The sequence below is a fragment of the Xenopus tropicalis genome, chromosome 4 (assembly GCF_000004195.4).
Source record: "Xenopus tropicalis strain Nigerian chromosome 4, UCB_Xtro_10.0, whole genome shotgun sequence".
Taxonomy (NCBI): domain Eukaryota; kingdom Metazoa; phylum Chordata; class Amphibia; order Anura; family Pipidae; genus Xenopus; species Xenopus tropicalis.
Window position 1 is genome coordinate 99,850,506 of NC_030680.2, and position 15,371 is coordinate 99,865,876.

The 15,371-nt window shown below is 41.5% G+C and overlaps 2 protein-coding genes across 3 annotated transcripts in view; one reads left to right on the forward strand and one right to left on the reverse strand.

Annotated features, from left to right (window-relative positions):
• The first annotated feature begins 312 nt into the window (after window positions 1-312).
• Window positions 313-4,627, forward strand: tor3a (torsin family 3, member A). 2 transcript variants are annotated; one of them, XM_012961217.3, is made up of 6 exons: window positions 313-838; window positions 1,279-1,392; window positions 1,980-2,245; window positions 2,560-2,723; window positions 3,143-3,264; window positions 4,002-4,617. In XM_012961217.3, exons 1-6 carry the CDS (start codon window positions 589-591, stop codon window positions 4,250-4,252), a joined length of 1,167 nt encoding a protein of 388 aa, XP_012816671.2. In that variant the 5' UTR covers window positions 313-588; the 3' UTR covers window positions 4,253-4,617.
• A 3,904-nt stretch (window positions 4,628-8,531) lies between these two features.
• abl2 (ABL proto-oncogene 2, non-receptor tyrosine kinase) overlaps window positions 8,532-15,371 on the reverse strand; it is a 32,079-nt gene continuing 25,239 nt past the window's right edge. The window contains exons 10-11 of the mRNA XM_002937359.5: window positions 14,536-14,709; window positions 8,532-13,141 (exon numbers count right to left, since the gene is read on the reverse strand). Of these exons, the coding sequence (XP_002937405.1) occupies window positions 11,631-13,141; window positions 14,536-14,709 (1,685 nt within the window). The 3' untranslated portion in view covers window positions 8,532-11,630. The remainder of the gene's footprint in view (window positions 13,142-14,535; window positions 14,710-15,371) is intronic.

Consider the following 15,371-nt stretch of genomic DNA (forward strand, 5'->3'; position numbering starts at 1 on the left):
CAAAGCTGAGAGGGCTGGATTAATGATTTCTGGTGTCTTTGCAGGACAGACATTAACTCAGTTTTCTCTGTTATTTTAGTTACCCTTTAACATATGCCTGATACTGGGAGAGCTGAATACATAATGACACTGCAGGTTCACAAGTTCGCAATTCTCTTTGCATTCCCAGATTCAGCTAAGTGACAGACTGCTTGCTGAATTATGACACAGCTCTGTCCCAGGTGGAGGAGCCCACAGGTTACAGGCGTGTGGGGGAGGCAGCGGGGGGGGGGATCCTTGTGTGGGCAGCTCCAGCCGGGAAGCTGATGTCAGAGTGTGGCTGGGCAAGGAGCTGGGCTAAAGGGAGAGTTCCAAAGCAAATAGGCGTGGCCCTGGCACTCTCATACGCTGTAGCTGAGACGTAATCCTTAGGTGACACATGATTCCCTGTAGTTAAGGAGGCATGACTTGATGTGACGCAGTCAGACACACCGCAAGTAGCACTATTCCTTCCCTACTTGCCCAGTGTCCCGCCAATAGAAAGGAAGCTTGCATAACAGCAGGGTAAGAGCGAAGGGGCAAACCAGAAGCTAACGGGTAGGAGCAGTAATGGCAATGGGCTGGTTGCTTCCTTTCCTGCTGCTTCTCCTACAGACACCGTGCAGGCTCTGCACTGGGCAGGGGAGTCCGGGCCCAAAGGAAGGAGGGGAAGAAGAGAGGGACAGACCGGCTAACACATGGCTCACAAGTGGTACCCACCAGATGCAGGAGCTGACTCTGCTTTCCATGGAATATGCCCATGACTTACAGTGCTGGTTGTGGCCTGACAAATGTGATGGGGACAAGAAAGCCCATCCAGGTGAGTGTAATACATTTTTTTCCTTCATTGACCAATACCTAGACCTGCAGCCTGTGGCTCTCAAAGTATTGCTGAACTTTACCTCCCAGCATCTTTTCAAAGCTTGTACTGTAGTTAAGCAACAGCTTAACTTAAAAGAGGTTGCAGGTCCTAGACATGGACTGAATAGCATAAAAAGATTGCTATGCTGGTTTAAAAATCTTCTTTCACCAGTCTTGGTGAATGCCCTTGGGTCAGGTTTACAGAATTTTGGAAAACAGACCCGTATATGTGCTTTCTCTGTATATGCTGATCATATCTCTTATACGGTGTCTCTTTTTAAAGAAACCTCTTTCATTTGGTTGCCTGTCTTCCTCTACTTTTTTAATACGTGGGAATGCAAAATTTACAGTCTAGCAACATATGATCCATGTAACCCCTCCATCTCTATACGTTTACAGCCTGGTCCTGGCCCACTGGTAGCTGGGATCCCATGCAGATGCTATCGGACTGGTATGCCAGAGTGACTGACCATGCAGGTCTGTTGGATGACAGAATCACTAATAATCTGACAGGTGAGATTGTAGATGTGCAGGTGTTTGGTTGTCTCTCTGGCTGTATGAGATGCTACAGACTAATAATCTAATGCTACAGAATAATATTCATGATTTCATATTTTAAAGGAATATGTTACATTAGGTACATTGGGTTATGCTAGGATATAAAAACATTTTTCTATAATGTTTGAATAGCAGTAACCCAGTTACCATGCTACTGCTTCCAACCCATACTTCCATCCTATAATTCATTTCTACCTGCCTGAATTAAACCTTCAGTCCCATACCTCGTGTATATGTAAATAACTATTATAAGGAACACACAAAGCCCCAGAACATCTTTAACATAATATGGTACACTGCTGCTCTAGTACTACTACTGTACAGCTGCCCTGCTACACTCCGCCTTCTAAGCAAAGCCCCTGGAACTATGTAGTGCCCAACGCAAATCCCAGGAATATCTAGCATTCTGGAAAGAATAAGACTTTATTGGTGTCACTTATAAGGGTTATTATTTATAATATTCCCACATACACTTTAGGGACCAGTGGAGTCACTGAAAAGCAGTGTTCCATATTTCTGACTGTTAGGTGCACCCATTTTAGGCTTACGATGGGATCTTGGCAGGAGGCTGCACGGACAGCATGTGGCAGAAGGGTTGATCTTAACCTACCTAGAGAGGTTCCTGCAACATGGAGAACCCCTAAAGCCACTGGCTCTCTCCTTTCATGGATGGACTGGTACTGGCAAGAATTTAGCTGCCCGGATCATAGCAGAGAACCTGTACCTGGATAGCCAGCGGAGTAGATGCATCCGCGTGTTTATTCCTCAGCTGCATTTCCCGCACCTCTCCCATGTAGAAGCCTACAAGGTAAAGCTCATTTTCACTGCTACTTTATTACGCTTTCTGTGAGCACGTTGTAACAGTGTTGTATAATTTACTAATTTACCATAAGAAAAGGGTGTTCAGTAGCAGGGTATATATATATATATATATATATATCACTTCTGTGGGATCTATTATCCACGTACCTGTTATCCAGCAAAGCTTTGGAACAGGCGGTATGGTTATAGGGTGCAGTAAGTTTAATATATAAGTATTATTCTTTTAATTATATTATATACTATTATCTGGGTGGCTTCCACAGTATTCAGCACATGATCAGTTTTTGTGCTGGGTTGCAGGTTCAGCTGGAAAACCAGATCAGAGAAGTTTCTTCACGCTGCCCCCAGCCCCTGTTTGTGTTTGATGAAGCTGACAAAATACCGAAGGGTCTCCTTTCCTCCATACGTCTATTTCTCAGCTCAGGAAAGCAATCACAGAGTCACAGCATCTTTCTATTTCTCAGGTAAATGTGATTTATGAGTCTGGACATTTAGAATTAAATTATAGGAACAGAAGAAACAGTTCTAATTCATGATGTGTTTTCTTTTATTAGGCAAAAAAATTTTTTTTGGGTTGACATGTCCTTTAATAGAAGCCCAAGAAAGCAATGCCAGACAAAAAGAATGATACATTTAGCTCTTAATTTAGAGAAATAACAACGGCTCATTTAAGTATTATTTTGGTAGAATTTCTGATAACTATTCTGCCCACACCTAAGCTCTGGCTATTACTTTGCCCAGTTACCCTTTGTAACCTATAATAATGTTTAGGTTTTCAGTATGGCAGAAATGTCACAGTTGCTTTTGCATTTATGTATATATATAGGTTCTATATAATCAGTAGGTGTTCTTACTGGTGCTGTTTTGCCTTCCTTTGCAGCAGTATGGGGAGCAATGCAATTAATGAGCTGGCACTTAGTTTCTGGGCTGCAGGGCGACAGCGCAAGGAGATTACAGCTGATGATCTTGAACGTCCCCTGAGAGCAGCTATAAAGGAAAACCAAGGTACATAAAAAGAATAGTCCATGGATAGAAATCACATGACTTTTAAGTATGGGATTTAGGGATGCACAGAATCCACTATTGTGCAACTTCTTTATGCTTATGTGGCAAAAAGTCACGTGATTTTACGGATTTGGTTCGGGCAGGCACTTGGATATGGCTGAATCCAAATCCCGTTGAAAAGGGCTAACTCCTGAACCAAATGCTGGATTTGATGCATCCCTAATAGAACTAGACATCTTGCGCCAGAATCATGCTTAATTCCCCAGAACTAAGTGTAGAATTAATGCAGTGCATGTTTATACCTCCTACTCCCACATCACATGGCATGATAAATAGGGCCAGGTCTTTGTATAATACCTTAAAGAACCCATAGAAGGATAAAGCTTTCATAAAGGTCATGGAACTCCTTGGTGACTCACAGTATCCTTATATTTTACTACAGGAGATACATTATTCACTATATTACACATTATGTTATATCAGGCTGCAGGTGAGAGCAAATATACAGAATAGTATAGTAGGTAGGGACCACTGTTACTGTTTAAAAATAAATATCTTTGTTTTGAGGAACTACTAGCCTCTGCAATAATTATATAACACTAGTATTGGTACATAATACTAATCAAATACTTTCTGTTTGCACTTTCAGAAGTGAAACACTGTTGATGCAGATTTAGAATTATTTTTTTCTTTTTATTTCTGGTGCCACTGTTAAGGATGGTATGTGTCTTTTCCAGGAGATATACCTCTGACACAGCAACTCATGGAGGAGGGACTCATTGATGGTTTGGTGCCTTTCCTTCCCTTGGAACGAGCTCATGTGAAGTTGTGTGCCCGGGACTCTTTTGTGGCTCGAGGGCTGCCATACACAGAGAAGGAGTTGGAATTGGTAGCACAGGAGCTTCTGTTTGTACCCGAGGAGCATAAACTTTTCTCAGCCCAGGGTTGTAAGTTAGTGGCACAAAGAATCAGTTTCATGGAGCTCTGACACATTTGGATGCTACTCCAACTTAAAAGCAGCATTGTGCCTTCAGTATTGGCGGTACACTGAGAAGAGACTTCTACTGGGCACTAATGGATATCTTTTTAAATGGAAGCCAAAGGCCCCTAAGAGCATTACAAATGGGACAGCACACACTACCATAGTACAGAAATGGAAAGGACTGTTTATTCCCGACGCCCGAGCTTCCTTATGGTTCACATCTGAAATACTTATGTTTCTATGTTTCTGCTAAGTTATATGCATCTCCTGACTGTTACACTCATACTCCTAGGACCTAGATATATAAAATATTTATTAATTGTAACTTTTAGAATTAAATGTAAATTTTCTATGAAAATTAAAATTTTATTTTACATAGTATTTCATGCATTTCCAGAGGTCATGTCTATAAATTGCTGACCCAGATCCTGAACTCTGCTACCACATTTGCAATAGAGCCTCCTTCTTGCTCCATACTGTGTAATAGTGAGTAGCAGTGATGCAAGAATGGGCTGAGAGTGCACGATGTGTGCGAGACGTGACTGTTGGCCTCACCCGCAGACAGCTAAACAAGCACCAGGGGTCAGGTACTACACACAGAGATAAGAGGGCAGCAATAGGTATAACCACCAAACCACCATCTCCCCCATTCTGACAGACAGGGGTTGTGCCCTTCAGTACACATTACAACATAGTTACTTCATCGCTCTGGGTTATGAACTGGACTGGTCATTCTTTTTAAAACGGCTTGCTATATTTGAGTTCTATGGAGCACCTTTTTATTCAGGCACAATAAGCCTGGGGGGAAATTACATCTCTTTATCTAGGTGATGGGGTTTATTTTATTGCCCAGCTCCTGCAAATCTTTTCTCTCAATGCTTTTGGCTTCTTTTGCTAGCCTATAATGAATGTTATAGCAGCTCATCTTGCAGATTTAGCCCTGTGTAAGCTGCCACTGCATCTCAGGCTGGTTGGCCACAAGCTTTAATGCCTCTGAGAAACAGTACAGGTATTCTGGATATACAAATGTGGGCTCTGAGGCCTGCTGGAATACACTCACAAGAACTTAGTTCAGTTTTAGCTGTAGTAACAAAGTGCTGTATTATGTTAGCTATTGATTAAGGCAGGCAAATGTAGAGTAAGCGATAACTTTTATAGGCTAATTTAGTAGATTACAAAATGCAAGTGTTTAAAAGTTTAGGTCTCTTCTTTAGCTTGATAGAATACAGAAAATATTTTTTCCCAAATTCCCTTACACAGAATCTGCTCAGTTCTTCCTGACTTCTATTCCGAATTGAGAACTGCTGTGCCTATGGACAAAGGGGAACCCTGGAGCTACTGCCAGATGGTTGCGTAATAGTTCCCCTAGCGTCCTGCCTCAATCACCGCAATTCAGTTAAAAAAAAAAAAAAATCAGGTAGTACATTGCTCACACAATGAACACTGGAAATGCTGCCACACGGAAAATGTGCAGTTATTTATTGCTGCATTGGATGCATCACGCATTTGAAACCACAATGACTCCAGAATTCTGTTGGTTAAAGGTATTTTAGGCTATGACTTAAGTTTTGTGGTTGAATAAATTCAGATGCTGCTGTTTCGTATGTACTTTCAGTATTTAGCCATGGTTAGACCAAATTAGAAGGAGTTTAAAGACGTTGCATAATTTCATGATAGAAAAGGACTTCTAATTATTTCTTAGGGTGACATGTCCCCTCCAAGCATCCATCTGTATCGGCAGCTTATTTATTTTGTTCCAATATGACCATGCAAGCATCAGATTTGCTTTTCCCCAGCCCCCCCTCACCTCCATTCCCCATTTTACATCAAATGGAAATTAAACACACAAAGCAGAGGCTTCAAGTTTATTTGCGATAAAATATTGCAACTTCCTTTACTTTTTTTTTTTGTTCTTTTCTTTAAAATAACAAAAAGAAATACATTTGTGTTCGCTCAATGGGTCACATTCACATCACATGTAACACTGTTAGCAGTTCACAGTCAGACAATAAACCAGTGAATTAAATAAAAAAAAAAAAAAACACCAACAAAATATATTACAAGAGCTATTTAATAATAATTATAATAAAAAACAAACACTGGTGGGATGAGGCCACGTGGCAGAGATGTGCAGTGCGGGCAAGCCCAACATGGCTGCCAGCTGGGAGAGGGCTTGTAACATTTTCCTGCCATGCAATAAGGACTCCTCTGTTCCCTATGTAAGTACTGCTCAGCACTCAAGCAAGGAATAGGTTTGGCTATTAAAGCTAGGTTGGTGTAAAAGGACACATATCTAACAAAAATCATAGTGTTATATATTTACATAGGAATTGCTAACCGTTTGATCTGAAAGCGATCCTGCCAGATAGGGCTTTAGTGTCTGAAAGCAAAGGGGAGTATTTCCGCAAGGCTCTGCATCTTGCATGTGACTTCCTGTAGCAGCTTTGGGGACCATGCAGTAACACAGGCAAAGGGATGCCCACATCTAGTAACCCACACAAACCACAATGGCTGTCATCACTTGAAGGACAACAGTACCACAATGTCTGGGTCCACATTTCAGAATAAAATGGGCTCTAAAGCTTATTATCTAAAAAAAAATCATGCTGTAGTGTCGAGAGAAACATTTCCACAGGCCGGTACAACTAGTGCCGCTGCCGCCGTTCCTCTGCCAATGCGAAGCAATCACTTTCATTCCTAACAGCCCAGTGCAAGGGAAGAGGCAGAAACCAATCTCTGTGCATCAGATCTTAGCAACAATTTGCATGCCCTACAGCAGTGCTGTCCAACTTCGGTGGTACAGAGGGCCGGAATTTTTCCGACCTACGTGATGGAGGCCCGATAATGGAAACCAGTTTTGACCACTCCCCTTTTTGAAACCACACCCGTGTTATCACATAACCATACCTATATTAATGGTTGTAGTACAGCAAAAACCTGCCATACTCTGCCTTCCCTACCCTGCCTGCGTGTGCCATACTTTGACTGTGTGTGCCATTCTTGGCTGGTTTGTGCCATACTTGGCCTGTGTGTGCCATACTCTGCTTGTCCTACCCTGCCTGTGTGTACCATACTCTGCTTGCCCTACCCTGCCTGTGTGTACCATACTCTGCTTGCCCTACCCTGCTTGTGTGTGCCATACTCTACACAGGCAGCATACATTGACACAATGCTGGCACTGCTCCTACAGTCTGCACAATAACTATATATTAAAAAACGTTTTAATTGCAGTACCACCTCAGTATATGTTCTTTTTGTAGCGTGCAGGGATTATTTGTGGGTTTCTACTGCTATATTTACAGTCTGACTGAGGTGTGAACAGGAGAACAATGTGGGTGATTACAGCCTGAGGTGTGAACACTGCAGGGGGGTGAACAAAGCAGGGATTAAAAGGTGTGAACAACACAGGGGGATTACATTTTTAAACAATACAGGGGGTTTACAGCCTGAATCTGAGGTGAGAACCATGCAGGGGGCCAGTTAAACTCAGTACTGATACCATTTAAAGCTTCCACAAGAGTAAGCCATCAAAGCAGCCAGACAGGTGGGGGGCCACACAGAGGGGGGTCGCGGGCTGCCAGTTGGACAGCACTGCCCTACAGAGACTGGAGAATGCAGCAATGCATTCTCCAGCCATAAGGTGCCAAATGTATCTATGACAATTGCATCCTGGTGAAAGAACCGAGAAGTGTAGCGGCAGTTGGAGAGTCTTTACAATGAATAAGAGTGCACATTTACCAATATTACAAAGCATAAGCCAAATAAATAGGATTTGCATTCACAATTTGATGACTATTAGGGGGAAAAAAACCCAAATCATTTTTCATTTTAATTTTGTTTAAAATGTGCCCCGCAGACTCTAACACAAGTCCTGTGTTCAGGCTCCATGTTGAACACAGCACCTTTAAAACATATAGTGTCATTTATATTAGAGTTCTAGTGGAAGAAGGACAAGTATTAAACACCAGCATGTTCTACACCGGCATTCAACCAGACTTATGCAATATGTAAGTAACAGATTACTACAAGGCATGTCAGTCAATTCAGTAGCAGCCTCACTCCCTGAGGGATAACAGAGCAAGGAATTCTAGCCCTGGATATCACAGCATACGCTATGGATCAAGAGCACTGTTTGGTGGCCATGCAGTAAAATGTATGCACACAAAATACATACATGGTGTAACATCTGCACCAGGTCTTGTATCCCATAGCAGCTAAGCAGATGATAGCATTTACTGGTCACCTGTTTAAACATCAACATCTCATTTGATCATATGGGTTACTGAACCTATTGCAAACTTCCCCTCATTTTTATCTTACCTAATTAGTCCATAACAAAAGTAAAAATGGTAAGTCCAGCATTTAATGTTCCCTTGTTTTGTCTCAATACAACTGGTTAAACAAATAAAAACACTTTCGTAAAGAATGACCTTTTCTCCCTTTAATATGATGTAACAGGTCACATAGTGGGCAATGCTCTTTAGAGCGGCAGTTTCAAAGAAACAATTAAAGCCCTGCCAAACCGACTGCCTTCACCCCCTGTACAACTGACAGCGGCAGGCAAAAGTGCATTCTCAGGTATTAAGCACTTATTCACGAGAGCATAAAGCAAGCCATGGATTTAGTGAGAGTGGATGCCATGCAGATGCTGCTCAGCAGGAATATAGAAGAAGAGAACATCGGAGTACAGTTTGCTTGATGTTCTATTGAAGGCATTTGTATAGCAATACAGTTATGGGATCTATTATCCAGAACACCCTGGGTCTGTGGTTTTACAGAAGAAGGGGTCTTTTTGAAATATGGAGCCCTTAGGGCAAGGGCAAACAGTGGATTGTCTGCTTTCCTCCACAGGTGTTTTTTTTTTATAGAGGCAGCGAAAAGCAGATCTGCTCAATATACACACCTCCGTAGCTCCATTGACAGGCCCAAAGATGGCCTGTGTGGTGCTACACTAAGAACCTGCAGAGGAAAGCAGACAAACCTCTTTGTGTGCCTTTGCCCTAAGGCAACTGTAATATTAAAACATTAACAGCATAATAGGATTGCTCTGACAAAAAAATAAATGTTGGTACTGCCTTATTACAGAGAAACAGCAGATCTGTCAAAAATGAAGAATGATTTCACATGCTGGAACTCTCTGCCTGTATATTGAATATAGACAGTTTTAAGGTAGAAACTAGAACAGACCCCAAAAAAGTGCTTATTATGTCACATGAAGATCATGACCCATGTGGTACTTAACTGCTCAAGACTTTTTTTTTCATATTATACAGGGCTAGGCTGAAGTCCACAAGTTCAGACTGAATGATTGGTACCTCCTAACTACAGGCTGTTAGCATTTGGATATTCATGTATGCTAATATTTCTGCCCATTAAAGAAAGTATAACCTATAAGATCCTGTTTTTCACTCTGTAACCCTTGTTGGTGAAATTATTTAAGATCCCTGTCAGTTAAAAGTTAATGTAAAGCACGATTAACTTTCTGATGCCATATAAATAAATGATGAGATGTGCTGGAGAACTCTACCTATAGTGTTAACATAGAGAGGTCCCTTGATTGGGCGGGAGAGCACGCACACCTTTTTAGTTTTGATGTGCAGGGAAATGTGTTTGCATGTACAAGTGCTGCCAGTTATTCAGCTTAAAACTCCAGTTCTGCCTATTTTCCAGTATAGTCCAGGTGCAAGTACTTCGGGCCATTGTAACAAAAATATGAATTAATTTAATACTGTACCAACATATCGGCCGAATATAACCATTCCAATGTAGAATACTTTTTATACATTGATTTAAAGAGCCTGAGTATCCTACTCTTATCCTGAAAACCTCCCAGGAAACCTATCATCGTGCCAAGGGGAAAAGACTGGGTTTTTGCAATGGAAAGAAACATTCAGTGAATCAATGTTTTTGAAACGGTCTCAATAGCAGCTTCTATTCAAAACAGACAATATTAATGCAAAAGCAAAATAATATGGTAAACTTCTACCTCAATTGCTTTTACTGAGAAAGGTGATCTACCTTTCAGGTACTGATAAACCATGTATAATTTCCATTAAACTAGAGGGGGAAAAAATTTACAGCTCCTTAAAATTGGAGCACTTTTAAATGGCTAAATTCCTGAAAAATATACCCACAAGCATTGCGCTTGGCTTTCAATTTAAGCTGCTTAAAATAAAAGAATGGCAATAAAATACAAGCTGCTCCTCAACATTATTGGGTAACACTTCAGCTGCTCAAGGTCTCCCATAGCATGGCTACTGAAAAGACAGGAGAGCATTGCTTTCTGAGAAAATGTCCATTCCAACTCCGTTTAAAACTGCATGGATTTCAACAATGACCTGTGCTAAATTATAAAATTGTTCAGGAATGTTGTTAATAATGAAACAGGGGCAACACAGATTGACTACAGTGATGCCGGGTGTAATGGCTGGAATGAACTAGCAAAGGGAAAGTAACCATCAACATAAGCACTATAGAAAAAAAAAAGTTTAGTCTTTTTCATGTAAGATCTGTGCCTACAAAAAGGCCATAATGGGTATTATGAATTGTCCACTGCAAAAGAGGCCTGTTCCTCAAGGGGCCCATATTAGTATGGTGCAAAAGATATGGCCACCAGGCCCCTTTAGCAGCAAAGAAGCTAAATGAGGTATAGACACAAAAGAGCATATTTATTATAGTATGAAAGCCAACTTCACTGGTGATATTGCTCTTAGCAACCAATCAGCAATTAGATTTAAACTGTCACCTACAAGTTAGAAAACAAAAGCAAAGATCTGACAGGTGGCTATGGGCAACATCACCAGTGATGTTGGCTTACTCACTATAATATATATGCCCCAAAGGCAGTTTTCCTTCCAACACTTCCCATACAGTGATACTCTCTTTTTGCTTTCAGTTTTTCTTACTTTAAATGACACTAGACCTAACCACCACTCATTCCTGGCACTATCTAGACACAGAAATGCTTATCAAATAAAGAACATTCCAACTTAGCCAATATCCTATTTGGACCCAAACAGTAGGGAGGAAAGAAATCTCCAATTTAAAATATATAATATACATATATGTCTAAAAACAAAACAAAAAAACCTGAGATGGGATAGGAAGATATGGAGAAGAAACATAAAATATTTACTGGATATCGATTTCTCTTAAAATATTTACTGCTGGGCTGCATTGCCTGCCAGTATTTTCCAGCAGAACTGACATGTTAAAACCATAGTGCTGGGGAGGCCAAAGCCCCTTTACTGGCCAGTCCCAGCGCTGAGGTTACTACTCACTGCCTACACACAGCAGTGTATTTCATAGTGGGAGGATGCTATTTTATAAAGCTGGGTTAGAAGTTAGAAATGCCTCCCACATTTTTCAGCATAAATATCAGTAGCTACCTCTGCACAACGTCACTGATTTCCTGTACACATGATAACAAGTGATTCAGTACAGGATTTGCACCAGGGGGAGCTGTGGAGGCACCCCCACTACCAGCTGAAGACACCTGCAGTTCCTGTAAGCTCACCTCCAGTCGACTGACAGCCTCACGAAAGGCAAATTTATTTCTTGTTTGGGAGATAGAGTCCACATAACCTGTACAATAGTCCAGAAGTTGATGTCCTGTATCTACAAGTTGACTGTTGGGTTGGGGTAAAGCGAGGGCATCGGATAGCAACCCTGCACACTGAAGAAGAGCCTCTTTGCTTATTTTTTCAGCAGGAACCCTCTCCGTTGGCTGCTTTGGCTTCCTCAGCACACTTCTTCCAACCCCAGCTGCTCCATTTGAGAGCTTTCCTGTCTGGTTAACAGAAGGCGGAGGGGGTAACATAGGCCTAGAAGGCTTAGTCGTCCTTTCCAAGCAAGGTAGTGTAGGTGCAGCAGTGGCTGTGTCCTCAGCTTGTGGAGGCTGAAGAAGGCGCAGGTTTGGGGGAGGTGGTGGGGCACACTTTGGCTTAAGCCGGCGATGAGAAGGCCTATCCCTCTCAGAGCCAGTTGGTGGGACGTGTTCCTGAAGCAATTTGAAGGTGTGACCCAGGGAGTCCATCCCAACCAGTTGCACCTCAGTAGATGCATTCCTTGGTGATGGTGAAATGAGAACGGGCACCTTGTGGTTGTGGGCTGCTGTAGAAAAGGCTGAAGTTGCACCTCCTGTGTGCTTATTGGGTGATGACTTCTCATCTGCACCAGTTCGCAAACCACCATTTCTCTCACTAACACCAGTTCGTGGAAGCATCTTGGGCTTTACCCTGTCCCTGACTGGCTGAATCTCTAATCCACTCCTTTGAAGGTCATGCTGGCTCTCTTCAGGCTGTGAGGAAATGGAGGTGGTACGGTCCAATTGGACCTTAGTCCGATGGCAATTTCTGGGCAGAGTCATAGACAGCCTGTCTTGTTCAGGAACCGCAGGAGACATTGAAGAGGTTGAATTAGACCGGGGAAAAGGTTTGGGTTCCTCCCCACTGCTTCCTGACTTTCCTGTTCGCAGTCCAAAAGTCTTTTTGATAAGACGTGGAGTAAAAAAACCAGAAATTCCAGTCCAGCCTCCTCCTATTCCTCCTATGACATCTTCTGGTGGAAAACTACGTTGTGATCCACCACCATAGCATTTATGGGAACCAGGGGATGCAGGGGAGTCTAAACTATCAAGCTGTTGAAATGAAGGGAGTTCTCCTGTCAGCTCTGGCCTTTTATGAGGTTGGTTTTCCATTTCTCGAAATGAACTGCTGCGTTTTGGGGGCTGTGGGGCACTTTTTTTCTTCATGAAAGAACTGAAGAATCCCCCTTTACGGTCACGGGTGAAGGTTGTTTCCTTGGTGTCCCCCAAAAGGCTGCTTGGGGATTTATCCCTCTGTTTGCGTGGAAGTGCAGGAGAGCCACTGGCTACAGGAGAACCGTGAAGCAATCCTAATGAAGTAAAATTGAGAGGGGGATTTTTAGATTAAAAAAATCGAGAAGATTGGAAATTAACTACATTCTCTTGATATTCCATGGAACATAATAAATTAATATTTGTCTTATAAACAGCTACCCAGTATTTTCAGGATTCAATTCTGAATAGAATGGCATGCTAAAACATGCCATTCCATCCCAATACACTACCAAAAGTGGTCCAGGGTAACTCTGTGCTTGTGTCTCTGACTCCATTTGCTTTTGATCAAAGTTCATACAAGGTAAAAATGACTAGGAATGTGCCTTACTTCTCTGCTCAGGCAGGTCAGTAACATAAGATGGCGATACTGAAAAGGATCTTTCCTATGTTACTTTCCTGGCAGATTACTGGATGAGCAGAGTATCATTGCATTGGAAAATACAGGATTCACCAATATGTGCCTCTTTCATGTTATAGTCACACTGTTGAAATTAGTCAAACCTGAAGAAATACACAACAATTTACAAAAAAAAAAGCCATAAACTTGTTAATGGACAATAGTAATACAAATTAATAAAACACATTGCTAAACCACAACATAATTAAGTTCATGCTTTAAAGTCCATCACATTCCATGCACTAGTGATGTGTGGATCAGGAAAAACTCAAACCACAAAACATTAACCTGTACCCGACACTTACCTGCAAACTGCAGCCATTGTAGGGCCCTCCACCCAACCCATACCCGTATATTTCCTCTCTGAGCACTCCTCCTGTGGATGCCTTAGGTTCCAAGAGAGGAAAACTTCAGGAGCAGAGGAAGAGTGCAAATTCCCCAGTCTGATCCGCACCCAACCCAAACCTGCAAAGGTTACCCAAATTTCAACCCTAACCTGCCTGACTTAAGGGTAAACCCGCGGGTCCATCACTAGCATGCACACCACTAAAGGATAATGGGGAAAATAAAAAGTCTCTCCAGCATGATGACTGAGGTTTGGAAAAAAATTCAGACATCATGTATTCTGAGAATCTAGGACAGAGAATACTGCATGTGTCCAATTATAGCAGACTATTTTCTCTTTTTTTGTCACTTCCTGCCAAAAAAAGGTTACAGCCTTCTGGAAAGGAAGGAGCAACTTCCTCCATAGCACATGACACATTATAATGCCAAGACATGGCAATATTCAGACCTTTGTTGTATTTTTCTTGAATTTAAAGTATGCTGTTACCAATGCAAAAGTGATTTGTATATGAACAATTAGTAATATTCACAACACTGCGTACAAGTAGTGTAGTTTTGACTAAAAGAGTTATTTGACAGATTTGTCAGTATACAATATCTCTGATATATTTCTCTAACACTGGCCTACAAAAAACTGACATAATAAATTAATTTCAGTTACAAAAATAAAAAAAATCTTCAGAATACCTGGTGTAGAACTGGAAGTAGAGTTGTCTGAGGAATCCCCTGTGCCTTCAATGTTCTCCTTGTTCTCTGCCTTTTTCTTTAAGGTGCGAGATTTTGAGGGCAGCATGGGGAGCCGGCATTGATATGAAACTGATGATGAAGTAACAGCTGTGCGTCCTAGCTCTTCTGCTACCTCTGAAGACAGAGATAAACAATAATATAGGCAAACTCAAATACAATAAATAAATAACCGAACAACTATAACCAGTGGCTATATAGCCTATTAAAACAGGGATGGACACATTTCTGAAACAAGCAAATAACTTAACCAAATATAAAATGTATATCAAAGCTTGCTAATATGCCATGTTAGATAAACATTTCCAATCAGAGATTTGCCTTTGTATACCATTTATGCCAGTTCCTAAAGGGATACTGTCAAGATTTTTATTGTGTAGTTTTTATTACTAAATTACACTGTTTATATAGCAAATAATTCACTCTACCATTTAAAACTGTATTCTTTAACCAGTAAGTGTATTTTTTAGATGTACTATTGGTGAGTAGGCAGCCATCTCAGTTCATTGTGCCTGATCCTGGGCTTTCAGAAAGAGCCAGCACTGCACAATGCAACTGCTTTCAGATAAGCTATTTCTCCTACTGAGTGTAACTAGAGGAGTGATGACCAGACTTGGGTATTTAAATATTGGGTGCTATTCTCATGTCTACCACTAAGCAATGTAGATGTTAGTGAGCGGTTATCTTGTTACCTACCCATTGTTCCGCTGATAGGTTGCTGGAGTAGAAAGGAAGGGGTGAAATTCCTTGCAGTGCAGCATCAAAGAGTGACTTAAATG